The 20,227-nt window shown below is 43.3% G+C and overlaps 1 protein-coding gene across 3 annotated transcripts in view; it reads right to left on the bottom strand.

Annotated features, from left to right (window-relative positions):
* Window positions 1-20,227, bottom strand: part of OMA1 (OMA1 zinc metallopeptidase) — a 61,399-nt gene that overhangs the window by 14,946 nt on the left and 26,226 nt on the right. For all 3 annotated transcript variants that reach the window (XM_033915773.1, XM_033915774.1, XM_033915775.1), the window contains 3 exons: window positions 17,606-17,734; window positions 15,791-15,865; window positions 2,234-2,371 (listed from right to left, as the gene is read on the bottom strand). In XM_033915773.1, coding sequence (XP_033771664.1) covers window positions 2,234-2,371; window positions 15,791-15,865; window positions 17,606-17,734 — 342 coding nt within the window. The remainder of the gene's footprint in view (window positions 1-2,233; window positions 2,372-15,790; window positions 15,866-17,605; window positions 17,735-20,227) is intronic.

The raw sequence follows: 20,227 nt of genomic DNA, 5'->3' as shown, positions 1-20,227 counted from the left end.
CCTTCTTAACTTCATCCTATACCTTCTCATTCTGGAGTTTTATTTCATTTGAAAAAGGCTCACCTACAGTATATTAATGCCATGGGGATATTTAAACATCTCTATCATATCCCCTTTCTGCTGCCTTTCTTCTAGGGCAGGGCTGCCCAAGTCCGGTCCTCGAGATCTACTGGCAAGCCAGGTTTTCAGGATATCTACAATGAATATGCATGAGGGAGATTTGCCTGCACTGCCTTCTTGGTATGCAAATCTCTCTCTCATGCATATTCATTGTGGATATCCTGAAGATCTTGAGGGCCGGACTTGGGCAGCCCTGTTCTAGAGTATACATATTGAAGTCTCTAAGTCTGTCCCTATAAGCTTTATGACAAAGATCACTAACCAATTTACTCCATTAACTCCATTCTATTTACTGTATATCTTTTTGAAGATGCGGTCTCCAGAATTGCACGCAGTACTCCAGAAGGGCCTTCACCAGAGATTTATACAACGGCACTATTGCCTTCTTTTTTTCTACTGGCTATTGAGTACGCAGATTTGCGTAGCATCCCAACATACAGGGTATTTCATGCTAGTAACTCATATAGACATGTAATGTCATCAAAATAATTTTTATTTAATTTATATTCAATTAAGCTTGAGGTTCAAATTAGAATTCAGATTACATTGCAAAGTTTGTTCATGACCAATTTGGCAAAACATTCTGTATAAGAGGGGGGCTGTCTCTTCCAAGGCTAAGTGGCCCATATGGAGAGAGAGAGAGGATTTTCCCTCCCCCCCAAACAAAAGCTGGTGCTTGCTTATGTACCCTCGCAATGACCAAAAATGACATCACTTCCATCTATCAATGGTCAGCCAACTCTTTGAATATTCTCCTGGCTTTGAGTGTCACCTTTTCTATCTGTTTTGCTACCTTAAGATCATCAGACACAATCACTTCGTCCCCTATACTATACCATTCCTCAGTAGAGTTAAGACTACAGCGCTGTTCTCATATACCTCCCGACACCATGGGCACAGCTAAAGCCCATTGGTTCTTTCAGCATTTCGGTCAATAGACCTGCCTCAGGGGAATTCATTCCTCACATGCCACCACTACGGGAAAATACTCAAAACATGGCCGCCACAGCCTGTTTTGGCTTTTGCTAGGTACTAGTGACCTGGATTGGTCACCTTGAGGACGGACTACTGGGCTAGATGGACCATTGTTCTGACCCAGTAAGGCTATTCTTATGTAGCTGTCAGAAGTCACTAGTGAACGTGTGGTTTAGGAATTTGTGCAAAATGTTTGTTGCAGGTTTCCGGGTCTCGCTGCGAGACCTGGAAACCTGCAACAAGCACAATGCCAGGAACGGAAACCCTGAGAAAACATCTAACCCAGCTCCACGGGGAGAACATCTTTAAACCTATGAGAGACTTTTCCATTCTATGGACTTTCACAAAAAAAAATTCAAATTTCAAAGTTCTGTCCAGGACGTCTTGCAAAATGTTAGATTATCGCTGCAAGACGTCCATGTCTAACCCGTCCTTGAGAACGCCCAAAGCCTGTCCATAAGACACCTCTACCACGCCCATCTTGTGCTCTGGACATACAGAGGCTGGAACACCTCGCTAGATGTACAGAAAGACGGTTTCGCGTATCGGCACTTGGACGTCCTGGTGATCCAAGTGCTGATTTAGAATGCTTATTGGACATCTATGTTTTTTGATTATGAGCCTGATAGTCACTTTGCAGACTCCTGCCAACCCTACTCAAAAACTGTACCCTGGCTTTCTTACCAAATACCGTCAACAAGACACAGAATTGGTCCTTATTTACAGACTTGATTTTTTTTCATCCATAGTGAAAATTTCTTCAGGAGTGTGCATTCTGGAATAACATTACTACATGAATAATTAACAATACACACATACACAAACATGAAAACATTTATTTGAGACGGGAGAGAAATAACATCACACTTAAGTAAAATTTTTAAACTGGAATACTAGAAGAGACGATGAGACTAAAGGCATCTAAGGACAATAAAATTATATTGCTGAGCAATGGCTAATAGGAAATATTTTTGATAAGTGTTTTTAAACATTTTTAATGCAATGATATGTAACAAACGCTTTGTTGTAAGCCGCCAAGAATTTTTGAGATTGAATGGGCTATGAAATAATATAAATAAAATCACACGCCTGTGCCCTTGGCCTGCTTTTAAAAAGTCCCATTCTTCCATGTGCTCACCTCAGGTATGAGCCTGTCCAAATGCTCTGCACGCCTACCATGGGAGGGATGTGTGGAGACCCATTCTGGTAACTGAGGTTGCCCACTCGCTTCCATCTGGTGCCAGAATACTGAACTTGCTCTCACATCTACGCAGGCCTGAAAGGAGAAAAAAAAAAAAAAGAAGCTTATCTAACGCACCATTAATAATGTTAAGAGTGAGCTGAGATGCTTGCTTTGGTGATTTTTGCATAAGCGTTACTTTTGGACACACACTACGAAGATGAAGAAAGAGAGAAACTTTCAAGGAGCAGAAGAGTAACAGAACGTTAAATCTGCAGGTGGTAGGGGTGAACATCTACAGGAGGGTGGTACCTGCAACGGTGTCATTCTGGCTACATAAATTTGGTCCGACTCATGGAGAAGTAACTTAGTGAGTGTTTTTGGGTTTGGATTTAGCTTGCATCTTTTCAGTGGTAGCTCAAGGTAAGTTATGTTTCCCTGTCCCTGGAGAACTCACAATCTAGGTTTGCACCCAAAGCAATGGAGGATTAAAGTGACTTGTTCAAGATCACAAGGAGCAGCAGGCTACACTTCCATTTCCCTAATTCTCAGGACACTACTTAGAACCAAGGAAGTCAGGCTTCAAAATCTTGTTTTTCCCATCAACATTACTTGTTGACTTTGGGAAAGTTACTTCATAGGCCACGGCCTCGGGTATTATCTTAGGGCCTTGCTTACTGACCCGCATTAATATAGTAAAAAAAAAGGACAACTGGCCCCGCCCTGTTCCACTCCCAGCCCCGCCCTCACACGAACCTCCAGTCTCCTTCCCCGAGCTTAGGGCCGCAGGTGGAGGGCATCTGCGCATGCGCAGATGGCAATGTGATGTCACGTGCACGTGCATATGACATCATCGTGTTGACGTTCACGTATGCGCAGAGGGCCTCCAGGCCAGTCGGCGCTAAAAGCCACTTTAGCGGTTTTGTAAAAAAAGGGGGGGGGTTAGCTAGCTAGTAACCCCCTTTGGTTGTACCACAGAGGCGGTATATCAGGAATCTAACAAATATTAAAAAGCCATACATGAGATTTATTTTTTCCCCTGCTCAATTATAACTATATTTATTATCCCAGTATACTTCTTTATTGGGACTTAGAAAAGTGGGGGAATCCCTGAAAACGTGGCATCTCAGGATATTCCTTTATTTGGCATTAGTACCTTTAAAAGGTACTAACTATTAGGTACAATACTAAACAGGAGATTTTAAAACCCTAGGGAGGAATCCTATGCAAGACGGACACTTATGGGTAAAATCTGGGTGCAGGGCTTCAAAAAGAATTGTGTTCTGTGGTTACCTGTGCAAATCCCGGCCCGATGGTTGCCTTATAGAGGGCGGGCTATGGAAATTTGAAACATGGGAAGGAAATACCTAGTTTAAACTTTTTTTTCTCCCATCTCCAGAGTATATAGCACTGTGTCATTTTAAAAAGGGCAAAATAAGCCATGTAAGTTATGCGATCCATAATTTACGCAGTGCTGCATGCCGTGGTTGTTTTGTATTCTGCTCAGAAGCACCCCCCATCTCCTGCTGAGTCTGGCAGGAAGCTCTGAGCTATCACAGCGGCTTCCTGAAGGGCTAGGCCGAGAACCTAATGGATGAGAGCCCGGGAAAACAAGTTTTTATTAAATGAACACAATGCTGTAATTTAGGGCTATCTGTCCCAACAAGCACGAAGCCTAGTTACCTGGCACAATCTCAGAATGGAGATGGTTATGACAGACGGCATGAGAATTCAAGGAAGCACGGGACAAACATGCAGGGGAAGAATTGTAAAACCGGGCTGTGTTGTGGCTGGGCTGAAGAGACTCAATCTCTCATGTTCTAAGTGACTTCTGAGACAGCGAGGCCAAAGAGCTACTCAAATTGATTTTTTATTATTTTTGCTAAAATATACCAGCACATTTCTTGGCCTGCCTTTCTATATACCTTATGGCCTACTTAGAGCATTAGTTAGAGATTGTTCACCCTCTGCAAGGTGGAAAGAACGAGAAGGCACTCTCTAAAGTTAAAAAGGGATAGATTCCCTACAAACGTAAGGAAGTTCTTCTTCACCCAGAGAATGCTCTTCCGGAGGCTGTTATAGGGGAAAGCACCCTCCAGGGATTCAATAAAAGGTTAAATAAGTTACTGCAACACAATGCAAGACTTCAGTTATTCTTATACCAAAATCTTTAACAGGATTTCAGGGAAGGACACAGATTCAGAGAGAAGAAAGGATCAGGACTGGAGGAAGGAAGGTTTCCTGCCATCCCTCACATTCCCCACACATACTCCCCCAATTCTCTAATCCCAGTTCCTTTTCTCTACTTTTCAATCCCCTTTCCTGCTGCCTTCTCCCTCCAAGAACAATGACTAGTATTGCTTCAAATACACACCTACCCCTGGTGTCAATCCCTCTCTTTCTAATGTATATCATGCAACTAATTAGCTCTTTTTTTTTTTAAATGCTTACTTATCGGTTGGCAAAATACATGACATTCAACAAGACTCCAGTGTCTTCATGGAAACAGTTAAGCTCTGTACATCACAGGACCAAACTAACCAGTAATAAAAATATAAACAACTACATGACATGTGGAGGGGCATTTTCAGTATGACGTCCAAGTCTGACTTTGGATGTTTTTGGCACCACATCCAAATATCGGGTAGAGAAAATGTCCATTTTTGAAACGGCAAAATGTCTAGCTTGTTTATCCAAAAATGACCATTTCTAGACGTGCTCACCCTTACTGTGTATCTTTTTTGACCAGTTTCGATAAATAAAACGTCCAAATGGAAAACACACATTGGGAGGTAGGAGGGGCCAAAATTTTTAGTAGGCTGGTCTCATAAGACATCCTAGCTGAGCAGTGGGGCACTGCAGTGAACTTCACATAAAAAGTCCCAGGTACACATCTCACCATAACTCCCTCTAAAACCCGCCCCAAACCTACTGAACCTGTCTACCACCCCAACAGCCCTTATGTCTGAAGGTGTCACCTATATGTCAGTAGTCTCCTGGTAGAGGTCGTGGAAACAAAGACTGTCTGAATTCAAGAAAGCATGGGACAGGAATATGGGATCTCTTATGAAGAGGAGGAGATAGTGGATCCTGCAGATGGGCAGACTTGATGGGCCATTTGGCCTTTATCTGCCGTCATGTTTCTAGTACAGAAACAAGTGAACTAGTTAGGATGGGATATGGGGCCTGGGTCCCCTTCTCTAGGGTCCACTGCACTAACCACCAGGCTACTCCAAACACCTGTTTGCTGCTCTATTAGACTGGCCCTAATATTTCCAAGCTGTTATAGAGATAGCACAGTTACTTACTGTAACAGGTGTTATCCAGGGACAGCAGGCAGATATTCTTAACGTATGGGTGACGTCACCGACGGAGCCTCGGTACGGACCTTTTTAACTAGAAAGTTCTAGTTGGCCGCACCGCGCATGCGCGAGTGCCTTCCCGCCCGACGGAGGAGTGCGTGGTCCCCAGTTAAGGTAAGCCAGCTAAGAAGCCAACCCAGGGAGGTGGGTGGGTCGTAAGAATATCTGCCTGCTGTCCCTGGATAACACCTGTTACGGTAAGTAACTGTGCTTTATCCCAGGACAAGCAGGCAGCATATTCTTAACGTATGGGTGACCTCCAAGCTAACAGAGAGGGAGGAGGGATGGTTGGCCATTAGGAAAATAAATTTTGCAACACAGATTGGCCGAAGTGTCCATCCCGTCTGGAGAAGGCATCCAGACAGTAGTGAGTAGTGAACGTGTGAACTGAGGACCAAGTGGCAGCCCTGCAGATTTCCTCGATGGGTGTGGAACGGAGGAAAGCCACAGAAGCAGCCATAGCTCTGACCCTGTGGGCCGTGACAGGGTACTATTTCTTTCACATCTTTGAGGGGTGGGAGGGGGCAGCAACCACTGGGGGAATGTTGGGGGGGAGGGGCGCCAGGCCTTCATGTCTCCAGTGGTCATCTGGTCTGTTTCAATACCTTTTTGGTACTTATTTGTTTTGAAAACAGGTTTACCCCCCCAAACATCTAAATGGTGCCCTGGACGTTTTGCAAAATGATTACTGCTGCAAAACGTCCAAATCTTAAACCCACCCAAAACACGCCTCCAACAAGGCCCCCCATGAAATTTAGACACACTGCTGAAAAGGCATAGAAAAACGTTTAGAAAGTAGGTTTCAAAAATGGCAATTTGGACGTTTTGGTGATCCAAACATCCCAGTGCCACCTTAAGATGGTCTAACTCAGTGTCTCGCAAAGTTTGCCATGCGGCGGCGACACACTAAACCCGGAAGGCATCCAGAAGTGTGTGGACGTCTACGTTATGATGTCACAGGCACGCGTAACATCATGTCGATGTCCGTGCATACACGGAGGCCCTCCGGCTGCGACCCTGAGTCTGTCACTTTGCCGGTGGGGGGGATCCTGGAGGAAGGGAGGTGCTGGGAGAGGAAGAGAGATGCCGGGAAGGAGGAGAGTCATTGGCACCAGCTGACTGCCTACAGGACCTGCCTCTTGCCACGAAAGGCACACCCTGTAAGCAGTCAGCCGGTACCTCTCCTCCTTGCTCGGCGTCTCAGGGCACACCTGGAATCTGCCGCGGCACACTAGTTTGCCACGGCACAAAGTTTGCAATATAGTGGTCCAACTAAATAATCAGGCATTCTGACAATTTTTAACCCCTTTGTCTCTCCTTACCTGCGCTCAGTCCAAGCCCTCCGCCATTCAATCGGTGTCAGGTCAAAAGCGCGTCGGGACAAAGGCGCGTGCAGACAATTGAGCGCAGCGCGGAGGCGCGCGCCAAAGAAAATTACTGTTTTTAGGGGCTCCGACGGGGGGGCGTGGGGCCCACTTTACTTAATACAGATCGCGCCGCGTTGTGGGGGCGTTGTGGGGGGTTTGGGCGGTTGTAACCCCCACATTTTACTGAAAACTTCACTTTTTCCCTGTTTTTCGGGAAAAAGTTAAGTTTCCAGTAAAATGTGGGGGGTTACAACCCCCAAACCCCCCACAACGCCGCCGCGATCTGTATTAAGTAAAGTGGTGGGGGGGCTCCCCAGCAAAACCCCCCGTCGGAGCCCCTAAAAACAGTAATTTTCTTCAGCGCGCGCCTCCGTCTTGCGCTCAGTTGTCGGCGCGCGCCTTTGTCTTCCGCGATTATGTCTATGAACCATTCAATCTCCTTTCCTGCCCTCCCTCCCCTACAGTACGAGGGTCCTGCATTCTATGTACAGGATAGGGAAAGTCACTATAAATATCAGCTTGCGTCATCTACATCTCCAACAGACTGTCTGAATTTAGACAGAAATTTATTTCACAAATTGAAATACGTTTACACCCACTTCTTGGAATTCTGTTTATACATTCACAGCTCAAAGGTACCCAAGCCTTATCATCCACTGCACCCAAACACTGGATTTGGGTGTGAATCTTTTTAAAAACAGCCTTTTAACTAACAAGAGTGCATGCAGGATACATTTCTTTTGCCTAATGGAGACAATTCTTTCTGCTGCTCTACCCAATCTTCCAACTGATCAGCGTGTACGTGTAGGGGATATTTTTATTCAAATATGTCCCCCACCCACGTTGTCCTCACTAAGCTCCAAAGTGGACCCCGAGTAGAACATTCTAAAAGAGAATGGTTCAGAGTTCCCCATTCCCTATTACACTTCAAACAAACATCCGCTTCCCAAAGTTTCATGTGATATCCGGCACTAATTAGTTCTTTCATACATATACTAGAGCAGTGTTCTTCAACCTTGGATGGGTAGAAACAAAAGAATTATTTTATGGACCAGCATCGGTCCGTGGACCGGCGGTTGAAGAACACTGGGCTAAGTCGTGGGCCAGACGTCGCCCATCTCTACCCAATCTCCACCCCCATAATAATTGTAACACTATTTTTTCCATTCATTTTTCATAGATATACACAATATAATCTTATTAACAACACATAATGGTTAACCACAAAATTAAACTACACAAAGCACACTGACAGCAGATGTAAATTCTCAAAACTGACATAATTCAATCACTAAATTCAAAAATAAAATCATTCTCCCCCTACCTTTGTTGTCTCCCTCCCTCTATGCTATGCCTGGCCATTTTATGCTGCCCCCGGTGTTATCTTCAGGCCGGCTCCCTCTTCCTCACTGATGCAGTGCACAAAGCTGCGGTCAGCGGCTCCTTGCACGTCCTGCACCTCATCTGGAAGCCTTTCCTCTGACGTTGCGACGTCAGAAAGAAGGCTTCCGGTTCAGGCGCAGGACGCACGTAGGAGCCACTGCCTGTGGCTTTGTGCACTGAATCAGTGAGGAAGAGGGAGCTGGCTCAAAGATAACTCCACACTGATCACACCGTGGACCAGTGGTTGAAGAACACTGTTTGGGCTTGATGCACGTGCCGGCCTGTGGAATTTTCTGTGGACCGGCACTGGTCCACGAACCGGTGGTTGAAGAACACTGTACTAGAGAATGACACTACATACATATATACTAGACCCTGCGAGTTCTTTTCCTGCCCCTGCCCTGTTCCTGCAAGCTCCGTCTTCATCTGCACAAGCCTCAAGATTGTGATGTCATAATGCCTCATTCCACCAATGCCTAAGCTCCGTCCTCATCTGCACAAGCCTCAAACACTTGAAAATCCTAAGTAGCAACATTCTAGAGCTCAGATTGTGATGTCATAATGCCTCATTCCACCAATGCCTAAGCTCTGTCCTCATCTGCACAAGCCTCAAACACTTTCAAATCCTAAGTAGCCACATTCTAGAGCTCAGATTGTGATGTCATAATGCCTCATTCCACCAATGCCTAAGCTCTGTCCTCATCTGCACAAGCCTCAAACACTTGAAAATCCTAAGTAGCAACATTCTAGAGCTCAGATTGTGATGTCATAATGCCTCATTCCACCAATGCCTAAGCTCCGTCCTCATCTGCACAAGCCTCAAACACTTTCAAATCCTAAGTAGCAACATTCTAGAGCTCAGATTGTGATGTCATAATGCCTCATTCCACCAATGCCTAAGCTCTGTCCTCATCTGCACAAGCCTCAAACACTTGAAAATCCTAAGTAGCAACATTCTAGAGCTCAGATTGTGATGTCATAATGCCTCATTCCACCAATGCCTAAGCTCCGTCCTCATCTGCACAAGCCTCAAACACTTTCAAATCCTAAGTAGCAACATTCTAGAGCTCAGATTGTGATGTCATAATGCCTCATTCCACCAATGCCTAAGCTCTGTCCTCATCTGCACAAGCCTCAAACACTTGAAAATCCTAAGTAGCAACATTCTAGAGCTCAGATTGTGATGTCATAATGCCTCATTCCACCAATGCCTAAGCTCTGTCCTCATCTGCACAAGCCTCAAACACTTGAAAATCATACGTGTTTGAGGCTTGTGCAGTTAAGGTAGAGCTTACAGGAATGGGGCGGGGGACAGCTGCAAAACTCGTGAGGATGGGACGGGGAAATTGAGTTCCTGTGGGGATGGGGAAAAATTTGTCCACATGTCATTCTCTCACATATACCCTCAGTTGACCTGCCTCTATGATCCTTTCTTACTAAGTCCCGAGACCATGTGTCACTCTCTTAACACCCAAACCACAATTTTCCTCAACTAATCTCCTCTGTCACACTGCCTAGCCACCATCAATCTCCTCTCCCATGCCTGCTGATGCTTCCTCCTCCTCCTCCTCCTTCTGCCCATCCCTCATGGTCTGTGCAATTTAGCCACAGCCTGACTGTACCCAAGGAACCATGTGGCCAATGTTGTGGCATTTAGCGCTGCTGAACAAAAGCAAAAAAAAAAAGAACTGCCGGAAATGTACAAGGTACAGGAATTTTATTCAAATAAAATGAAAATCAATAAAAAGTTGGGTATCCAAAAATGAGTCCTCGATATAAAATAGTTGCAGATTGGGGTGTTTCTCTCTGAGCAGCATTTTCTCCAGGAGAATTCTTATCACCTGTGTTTCTAGACCCTTTGCTTCAATTGCTTTTATCCATATGGTTCTTGAATATTAATGTATTGAACATCTTGGACCCCCTGAGGAAGAAGTGTTTTTCGAAACACAGGCCATGTCAGGTCCGGATTATTTAATATCAAGGACTAATTTTTGGATACCAACTTTTGTATTGATTTTTATTTTATTTGAATAAAATTCCTGTGCCTCGTACATTTCCGGCAGTTCTTTTTTGGTTTTGCGTTGCAATTTTACTGCAGTTCTTTTCTGTTTTATTTCTCGCTGCTGATAAATACTCATTGTCAATGCGCCAGTGCCAATATTGCTGCTAGGCTATAGCCCACTCCCCAGGAACACAGCTTGCCTTGGCATCACCCACCCAGTGCACATCACTGGCAGTCCTTCGACGCGGCCTATTCCAAAGCCATCAGCATGCATTTAAAGGCAACATAAATCCAGAACCTGTGTGCACGCACCCCATGGCTTAACTATACGTACATTTGCATGCATGTTCAAGACAGACAAAATGACCTGTGTGTTGTAATTTATTGACACTGTGTGGTCACCGGCAGTACTGCATACTCACGTTTCCCATAGGATTAACAGACTGAAGTTTGGCACATAATTATCAAGTGACTCGGAATCACAGGCAGTGGAACGAGCCCAATTTATTTGCCCCATACAGCAATAACTACCAGGAAATATGAGGCATAGGGACAAGAGTTTGGTTTGTTTAGCCCTCCCAAACAAAATGATGCCCCACTGCCCCTGTTTGAATCACAGACCCCTCTTATACAATGGAACAGCGTTAAGGCATGCATCAATAACATAACAATACTCGGACAGCTCCAATAATACCTGATGACTATGAGCTGAAAGAAGGCCCCGTGATTTCCAAGGGAATATTTCTTCCTATAATTAAGTTGTGAGACACTGAGATAAAGAAATGTCACTGATTAATATATAACTAGCTGCCTGGCTTGAAATAATATTGAAAGTTAAAACAGGTGGTGTGTATGTGCCAGTATGAGAGACAGGGAGACTTCAATTACTTTAATGAATGGTGGTGCCATCTGGTTCGAGTTACTGACCTTGGAGGAATTTAGACAACACCGAGCTGACATTGGAGGCAGAGTAATAACACAGATGTGACTCGGAAGGGTTATTGTAATGTTGCAGAGTTGCGCTGCTATGCTTTCAGCTCTGTGACTTGTTACCAGTGTTAAAAACCTCTCTTCGGGGCTGTACAATACGGATATGTTTGCAAGAGAAATATTTTTTCCTTAGAGGGATGCCGTCAGGGTTCGTAAATACAGGCATGGATAACATTTGTTTGGCAAATGTAATACAATTGCAAAGATAGAGCCAAGTGAAGGGATGCAGAACAATTAAAAATACTTTTACAGAGGACTGTCTTGCCTTAACCTTTTTTGTGAATTATACCGTGGGACGATACTTCTCAAAAGCTAACTGCAAATGTAAAAAATTACTCCCTCCCCCTCCCCTTTTTACAAAACCCTAGCACGGTTTTTAGCGCCAGGCCATGGCGGTAACAGCTCCGACACACATAGAAATTCTACGAGTGTCGGAGCTATTATCACCACGGCCGGCGCTATAAAATGCACTACGGTTTTGTTAAAAAAAAACAGGGGGGGGGGGAGGGTTAGGCCCAGATAATGGTGTCATCTACAGCCGGTTTGCAAGCTTTTATTACTAGCATCCAGATGAGCCACGCTGATAGAGTCAGCTATAACTCTTCAAGAGCTTATTAGGATGGAGCAAGTTTTGCTGCTGTTACTACACAGGAAAGTTAAACAAGCCAACTAATAAATAAGTGGACCTTTTACTAAAAGGTGTTGAGCCCATGCAAACAAGGTGGTGCAGAAATGCTTTAAAGCATTTTGCCGTATTCTACCTGTTTCTGTGCATTAACCTGCGCCGTTACCAATTAAAAAAAAAATATTGTTAGAAGAGGACTGTTCGTGGGTGGAGAGCTAAGTGTGGAAGCTTTAAACCAGCTATTGCATTATACTTAGGGCTCCTTTTACTAAGCTTTGATAGTGGTTTTAGCGCGCGCTAAACTGCCCCGCGCGCTAGACACTAAAGCCAGCACTGAGCTAGCGTTAGTTTTAGCCGCATAGCGCGGGTTTAGCGTGCGCTAAAATTCTGCGTGCGCTAAAAACGCTATCGCAGCTGAGTAAAAGGAGCCCTTAGTGCTCTCACATTAACTCTATGCAGATACCATGCACTAATGAAATTATTGCATGACCTGCAATAACATATTTTTAAAATCCTCCCAAAAGTGCTGCATTATATCTGGGCTTCTATCACATTTTAGTAAAAGGGTCCCTAAATATATTAAAAAAACAGGGTATTAAAGAAATGGGGGGAGGGAAAAGATTACAGCTCTTCAAAACAGATACAAAAATATTGTAAAATTAACACATACTGAAAATATAATTAAATGTAGTTTTTACTAAAATCTCTAAAGGCTCAATATTCAGCTGGTGGTAATCAGCGTTTTCTTGACCACCGCCAGCATTGAACCCGAAAATTCAATGTCGTACCATGTCCGGGGACCGGCACTGAATTTCTGAAGCTGGCTAACATATAGCTGGTTAAGTGCGATAGTCAGCAATTAACTAAGGGTTACCGCATAAAAATAGGACTGACTTAAGTGGTTCCATTTATGCAGTTACCCTGGCTGGTTAAATACTGAATATCAGCACTTAACCAGCAAGTGCTGACTCTGCCCTTAGAACATCAACAAAACAGCCAGTTTTAAGTTCAGTTATTTTCAGCAATGCTAGCTGGCTACGTGCTGCTGACACTGACTGGGTGAGCTCCAAACAGGCAAATTAACTGGCCAGTAGCCGCTTTTGGCCAGGTGATTCACGCTGAATATCAATCCTTAAGGTTTTGGCTCTAATTTTTATTTTTTTAATTGCACTTTCATTTTGTTTGACCCATTAGTTTCTTCTTGCTCTTTTTGTCGTCCAGCTCAGCTGCAACCTGGTTTGCCTTCTGGCACCTGCTGAAAAGTTAACAAAAAGCAGCAGCTATCCAGAGATTTTTCTTCTATTTTATACAGCGCAATAAAAGCTCATGGCAAAGTAGCGAACAGAGGGCAGATCTGATTAAGCTGGAGCCCCAGAAAGAATCAGAATGAACCTGCCAGGTCAAAAGAAGTATATTATAAAAAATAAATAAATAATAAAAAAGTTGGGATGGAAAACTAACACGGCTTGGGATAATTGTCTAAATTTGAAAAATGTATTACAGCATACCAAATGGCCCTGGCACAGTCCATGTTTCAGCTCAACAGAGTTTGCCTCAGAGCTTTCAACAATATCTCATATGCTGTCAGACTTGAAATATAAAGGGCAGTTTCTTCCAAGATGCTATGCTAAACAGTAACATAAATATCTGATTTTTTTTTTTTAACTCTCTTCCTAACAAATCCAGTTTAAAAATGCAGGTAATGAACACGGACTGTGTTGGGTCCAGTTAGTGTGCTGCAATAAATTTTCATATTTGGACAACTATCCCAAGCTGTGTTGATTTTCCATCCCTACTTATTTGGATTTATGTACTCTTTGTTGGGATTTTTTCTTCCTGTTTTTTGTTTCTTGGATATTATAATACATATTCAGATTATAAAGAACCTAATTTTTTTTTTTTTTTAAAAACCTCTTTACTCCCATTAGATTAGTTCTCGTGTGTTCTCTTTACATACGGCACAGAAAAAAAAGCATTGCATTACCTAGCACCAACTATTTTCACTAGATGGCGCTATTTCTAAAGTTATCTATTTTTCTGCATGAAAGGTGTTCAAACAGACCTACAGGCTCATATTTAGATTGCAGGAGATCGTATCCAGCTACTGCCAATCTGGAGACTGGGATATTCAGCTATGTGATAGTTAGACAGCTGGGAGCCGTTCCTGGCCATCTAAATAGCGCCAAATATTGACTAAGCTCTTTAACCCTAATCCAACCAACTGAAGTCTCATGAGATCCCAACGTATCTTTATGTTGGGCTATTTTTGCGCCTAATTATCTCTCAGTGCAATATCGTTAGTAAAATCTCTTCGGTGGAAAAATATTTTCAATATAATTTTATTTCTATTATGGCTCTCTCAGACATCCCGTACCACTATTTGAATTATAAAGTGTTTATTGAAACAACTTTGGGTTTTAACTGTGCTGCTGATCACTTATATCCAAATTTTATAAAGTGTGCCTACATCGGCGCACCGGCACCTAGCTTACCTCCCCCCCCCTTTTACAAAGGCCACACAGCAAACGCTCTGATGCCCATTGAATCCTTATGGGCGTCAGAGTGATTATCGCGGCATGCCGCATGATGCACTAGGGAGGGGCCTAAAGCCCAGCATTGTCGGCAGCGGCAGGAGGAGGAGCAGGAGGTACTGAGCACCCCTCCTGCTCCCAACTTTTAAAAGGTATAGGGGCGGGGGGCCTCGAAGGGAAGGGGGCCTCTGGTGGAAGGAGGGAGTGGGCATCCCTTTTGCCATTTTCCTGCGGGGCGGAGGGTGGGGAGTCAATTGAGATGGCAGGAGGCAATGGGCATCTTTCTTGCTATTTTATCGGGGTGGGGGGAGGTCCTTCATGGCAGGAGGGAGTGGGCATCCCTATTGCCATTTTGCTGTGGAGCGGGGGGGGTCAATCAAGATGGCAAGAGGGAATGGGCATCCCTTCTGCCATTTTATGGGGGTTCGGGGGGGGACATGTTTGTCAGAGATCATGCCATTGTCGGCAGTGGGGAACTTTTCTCATTTTTTCCTTTATGGGACAGATATTTTGCATATGTAATACACGCAAAATATCTGTGCCATTGAAAAAAAACCAAAAACAGCTAGACCTATCAATTGGGACTTGTATACTGACTTTTTTTTGCAGTTTTTACAACCACACTCAAAGCAGTTTAGATCCAGGAACTTCAAGCATTTTCTCTATCTATTCCAATGTGCTCATAATCTATCTAATGTATCTGAGGCAGTAGAGGATTAAGTGACTTGCCCAGGGTCACAAGGAGCAGCATGGGATTTGAACTCACAACCTCAGGGTGCTGAGGCTGTAGCTCTAACCACTGCACCACACTCTCCTCCACACTGTTACTGACAGGTCTGCCTGTTTGTTTGTTTTTTCTTTTGTTTTTTTTTAAATAGCACAGATATTTTGCGCATATTACACGTGCAAAATATCTGTCCCATAAAGAAAAAAATGAAAAAAAGTTACCGACAGGTCTAGAGCAATCGGTTTTTACAATCGGTAAAACCCGATGCTAACAAGCCAAGCGATGTTAGTGCATCAGTCGCGTGGCTATTTTGCATGGGGTTTTACTAATTTACATGGCCGTATCGGAAAATGGGTGATTGATTGTAAAAAAAACACACGGTGGGCCATTTTGTGCATCGGTGTTGGTTATCAGCGATCATCGCTAAAGCTTTAGCAGGTTTAGCGACGATCGATGACTTTAGTGCATCCCCCAGAAAGTCTTTTATTCAGAGTCGACATCATGTTACTCCAAAAATCGTCTGCTTACCTTAGCAGCCATCTGCAGGCCAACTCTGTCAGCTTCAGCCTCCAACGTTCTGCTGTATGGCCTCAAAAACATAAACTGGGGAAAAAAAAAAACCCTTCACAAGTTAGGTCATGAAAATAGTCTTTTTCCATTATACAAATTTGATAATACAGAAAAGCATGTGATCTTTAGTGTATCTAACACGAAACACAATAAATGATGGCAGATAAAGGCACTCACAGTCCATCCAGTCCATTAAGGCAGCCAGAGCCACAACGTCTACTCCGTGTAGGTTACTACTACCACCAACTATTTCTATAGCGCTTCTAGATATTCACAGTGCTGTCAACATTGTACGCAGGTGAGCTCTCAATCTACCGGGTAGGTTTTTGCACCTGAGGCAATCAAGGGTTACGTGACTTACCCAGAGTCATCAGGAGTTAGTGGGAATTTGAACCCAGTTTCCCAGGATTTCAATTTGTTGCAATAACCATTAGGCTACCACTAGGTTACACTCCATGATCAAGTAGGGCAGTCAGCAATTTGCCACACTACCAACCACAAATAGGCAGCTATATTTAATATAATCGCGGAAGAGTGGTTTTCATTTTGGTTGCAGCTTAGTCACGTTCATTGTTAATACTTGATTAAATCAAAAATCCAATAACGATGCAACATTTTATTCGCTATCAACCTTAAGGCATCTTCCCCTTCCCTTCTGAGATACACTCAAAGCATACGATATGAATGTACAGTGTTCCCCAGGTCATTCGCGGTCGGCAGTTCGCGGTCCAAGTCATTCGCGGTATTTGCCGACCCCGACCAGAAGAGGACAGCTGGAGAGGCAGGAAAGAGCAGCCAGAGCGCTGGCGAGTGAAGGAAATCACTCGCTGTATGCTCCGACCGCCTCTTCCTGCACTAAAGTCGGGCCTCACCAATCAAGTTTATAAATTAAAAAAAAAAAAAAAAACATATGGAAAGAAAAAGACCTGTGCATGGACAATATTCAATTTGTTTTTAATGTATTTTATGGGCTCCTTTAACTAAACTGCGTTAGCTTTTTTAGCATACGCAGCATTTTAGCACGTGCTAAAAACGCTCAATGCTGGCGTTAAGGTCTAGCGCGCGCGGCACTTTAGCACGTGCTATTCAACGCGTTAAAGCTCTAACGTGGCTTAGTAAAAGGAGCCCTATGTGTTTCATTTTTAGCATGGGCTGCTGTTTTACAATAGGCATATTTTTACAAAAACATGCAGTAAAACCACAGAAACAGTATTTCAGAGGCAGAGGGAGAGCACTTTTGTTTCAGACAATCATCAGAATGATTTGACCACATTATTTTGGCTCACTTTCATGACAGCTTATCCAGAAAAAGGGATATGAAATTCTGCAAGAAGTCTTATGGGAGACAATTCACAATACATTTACTCAATGAGTGTAGTGGAAGAGTGACTTAATGGTTAGTTTAGTGGGCTGAGAAGCAGGGGAAATGGGTTCGATTCCCATTGCAGTTTCTTGCGACTCTGGGCAACCCTTCATTGTCCCAGGTACAAAAACTTAACCTGGAAGCCCTCCAGGTCGCCTCTGTATATCTAATGTTTCTGTACACATGTAAAGTCATAATTTGTTGGTCTGTTTTATTACCTGTTCTGAGCTTGTTGGAAAGGAAGGGATATAAAACTAATCAAATAAATAAATAAGAAATTACCTGAATATAATATTGCACCACTGAAAGTTAGTATATCCAAAGCATTTCCCTTACTCAATGCAGCATTTTAAACAGAAATCTCTTAGATGTGGTGTGAAAACAAATTCCTCTCGTCACTTAATCCTTACCTCTTTCAATTTTGACTGGATCCACTGCCCTAAGATTGCAAGACTATCCATGGGACAGACTGCCCAAATCATCATAAGAAAAATGAGAAGCAGGAAGTCCAGAAGGTGGGCTACGCTGCCCTTCTCTGCCTGAAAACACAAAAATCAGTTTGCTTACGAAATATATATTTTTTTCTCATTTTTTAAAATTGCACGTGCAAGATTAAGTACCATTAGAACCCAAATACTTCTATTTATCCTTCAGAGCAGGTAGAGCAAAGGAAGCATGGACACGAACTTCCCCTAGAAACAATCCTTATTCTGCTTACTTATGAAATAATACAGGTGAGGACAATGCAGTTTTATCCATTCATCCAATGTTTATTGTTTTGCTCTTTAAAAAAATTGCTTATGGAACCTTTATGGTCAAAGCTAACAGATAACAATCCTGGCTGGGAAACCACATAAAGAAAACCAGACAGACCTACAACGCATTCCGAAAATCTATCAAAACCACTCTGTTTGACAAATTCAACACCTAAACAGACCGACCTTCGCTCTATGCATTTTCCCCCTACAAACCCGAAGCAATCTCTCAGGCAATCCCAACCCCTCTTACATTCCCTTCCTTTCAACCCTTCTCTTCTGTAACATTCCCTTCACGCATTTGTAATTTGCTGAATGTCCAGCCTTCTTTCGATGTGAACCACCTAGAAACTGTCTTGAGGGTGGGTTAGGAACTCATGGAGAGGAGGACCCATGCCCATAAGCCCCTGTAATCACTGCATTGATACTTAAAAATGTGCACTGCCCTAAACACCCCCCAAAACCCTTTTTTACTGGCATATAAGTGGCTCCTGCAGCCATAAGGGCTATTGGGGTGGCAGATAAGTGGGCCTAGGGGATTCTGGAAGTGGTTTGAGGGCTCACTGTAACCTATAAGGGAGCTGTAGGGAGGAGAAGACAAGGCACCCTTTTTGTGAAGTTCACAGCAGTGCACTATTTAGGTGGCATGTCTGGGTGTGCAGTCCATCACTTTGCAGACCCCTCCCACATCCAACAGGGCTAGTTCTAGGTGTTTTGGACTTGGATGGAAAGTTGGCCGAAAATGTGGTATAAAGATAATCGATTTAGTGGCTTGCACGATCAGATCGGCAGGACGAATAATTAGACGATTTTCGAAACGACAAAAAAGTTGGACGTATCTTTCGAAAATGTGTCTTAAGCTGTTTTTCACTTTGGACGACTTGCGAGATGGACGTAAACGGACTTAGACGTCCCTTTCGATTATGCCCCTCCATGCTTTTACCTCTGCTAAGAGGGATTGGAAGAATCATACTACAGGAGTTGACATTTGGAGGTGGCAGGGGCAGTGCAGGAAGGATGGAAAATGGTGAAAGTAAAGTTCAGGTTGTTGTCTAGTCTAGTGGATGTTGTATTTATACATTTAATTTGACTAATCTTTTGTATTCTTGCTATGTTGTTTAACTGTACTTCCTTCAATAAAGAGATTTAAACACAAATGCAATAAACAGAATAAAGCTAGCCCACCATAAATATTTACCACATGGCATTCTGTTGACATGACAATCACTGTAAAGAGAGTGGCTATGGGCTCCTTTTATCAAGCCGCGCAAGCGGGGTTAACGCACGTGACTTTTCATCACGCGTTAACCCCCGCGCTGGCCAAAACCTACTGCTAGCACAGCTTGATAAAAGGAGCCCTATCTTTCTAAAAATTCAAAGCCAGACTAAAAAGCAATTTCTGAGACCTAGTTTCAACAGATATGTGCATGCCCCAATAAACAAATGTTTAAAGAGACCAGACAATATGCCCGTCAAGGCAGTGCGATGTTTATGCATATCATCAGTGCCACATCATTATTCAAAATCTCAAGCTTGCAGAACAATTCCAGACATGGAGACAGGCAACCTGGAGAATAGCGAGAACAAAATGTCAGAGCAATAAAGCCAGGACATTCTGTAAATAAAATAAAACAGGGTGGCTGTGGTACATGAAGCCGCAGCGACACAATGAACAATGGGACTTCCGTTCCTTGTTTAGGGCACTGCTTAGGAATATAAAGGATGTCTTTGCTAGGACTCTGATCTGACAGGCACGGACAAAATGGGTTATGCATGCAAGAACAGCGTGCTGGTGGAATGCTACATTCAGCTGGAATAAACAAACAATGCTTTAGAACATTCATATATTCCAAACATGAGCTGAATTTAAATGCACGAAATGTCACTTAAATAAAAAAAATATATAAAGGGTTTTAGAATCGTATATATGTATTCCAGCCTGAAATAACTGATGGGTGACTGGAAAATGTTTGCTACTGAAGTTGGAAAGCCAAAACCCTTACAGAATCAGAATAATTTTGGGCTTTTACTCAATAGGAAAGAAAAAAAAAATTCAATTACAAAGCTGAAGACTTTTTCTTTTACACTGGTTTTCATTAATGTTGATTAAATTACCATTAATGATCGTGGTTAATGCACATACCATAACTGCAATTAAAATCAACAGTCCCATTAATGCTGACTTCTGCAGCTTTGAGCATCCCTTCCTTCATGAAGCCACACAAGGAACCCTCCCCCTACCCCCAGGCATACCTTAAGGAAGCCCTGGTGATCTAG

This window comes from Geotrypetes seraphini, chromosome 12 (assembly GCF_902459505.1).
Source record: "Geotrypetes seraphini chromosome 12, aGeoSer1.1, whole genome shotgun sequence".
NCBI lineage: Eukaryota > Metazoa > Chordata > Amphibia > Gymnophiona > Dermophiidae > Geotrypetes > Geotrypetes seraphini.
Note: the sequence above shows the minus strand (reverse complement) of the source record. Positions and strands in the feature narration are given on the sequence as shown.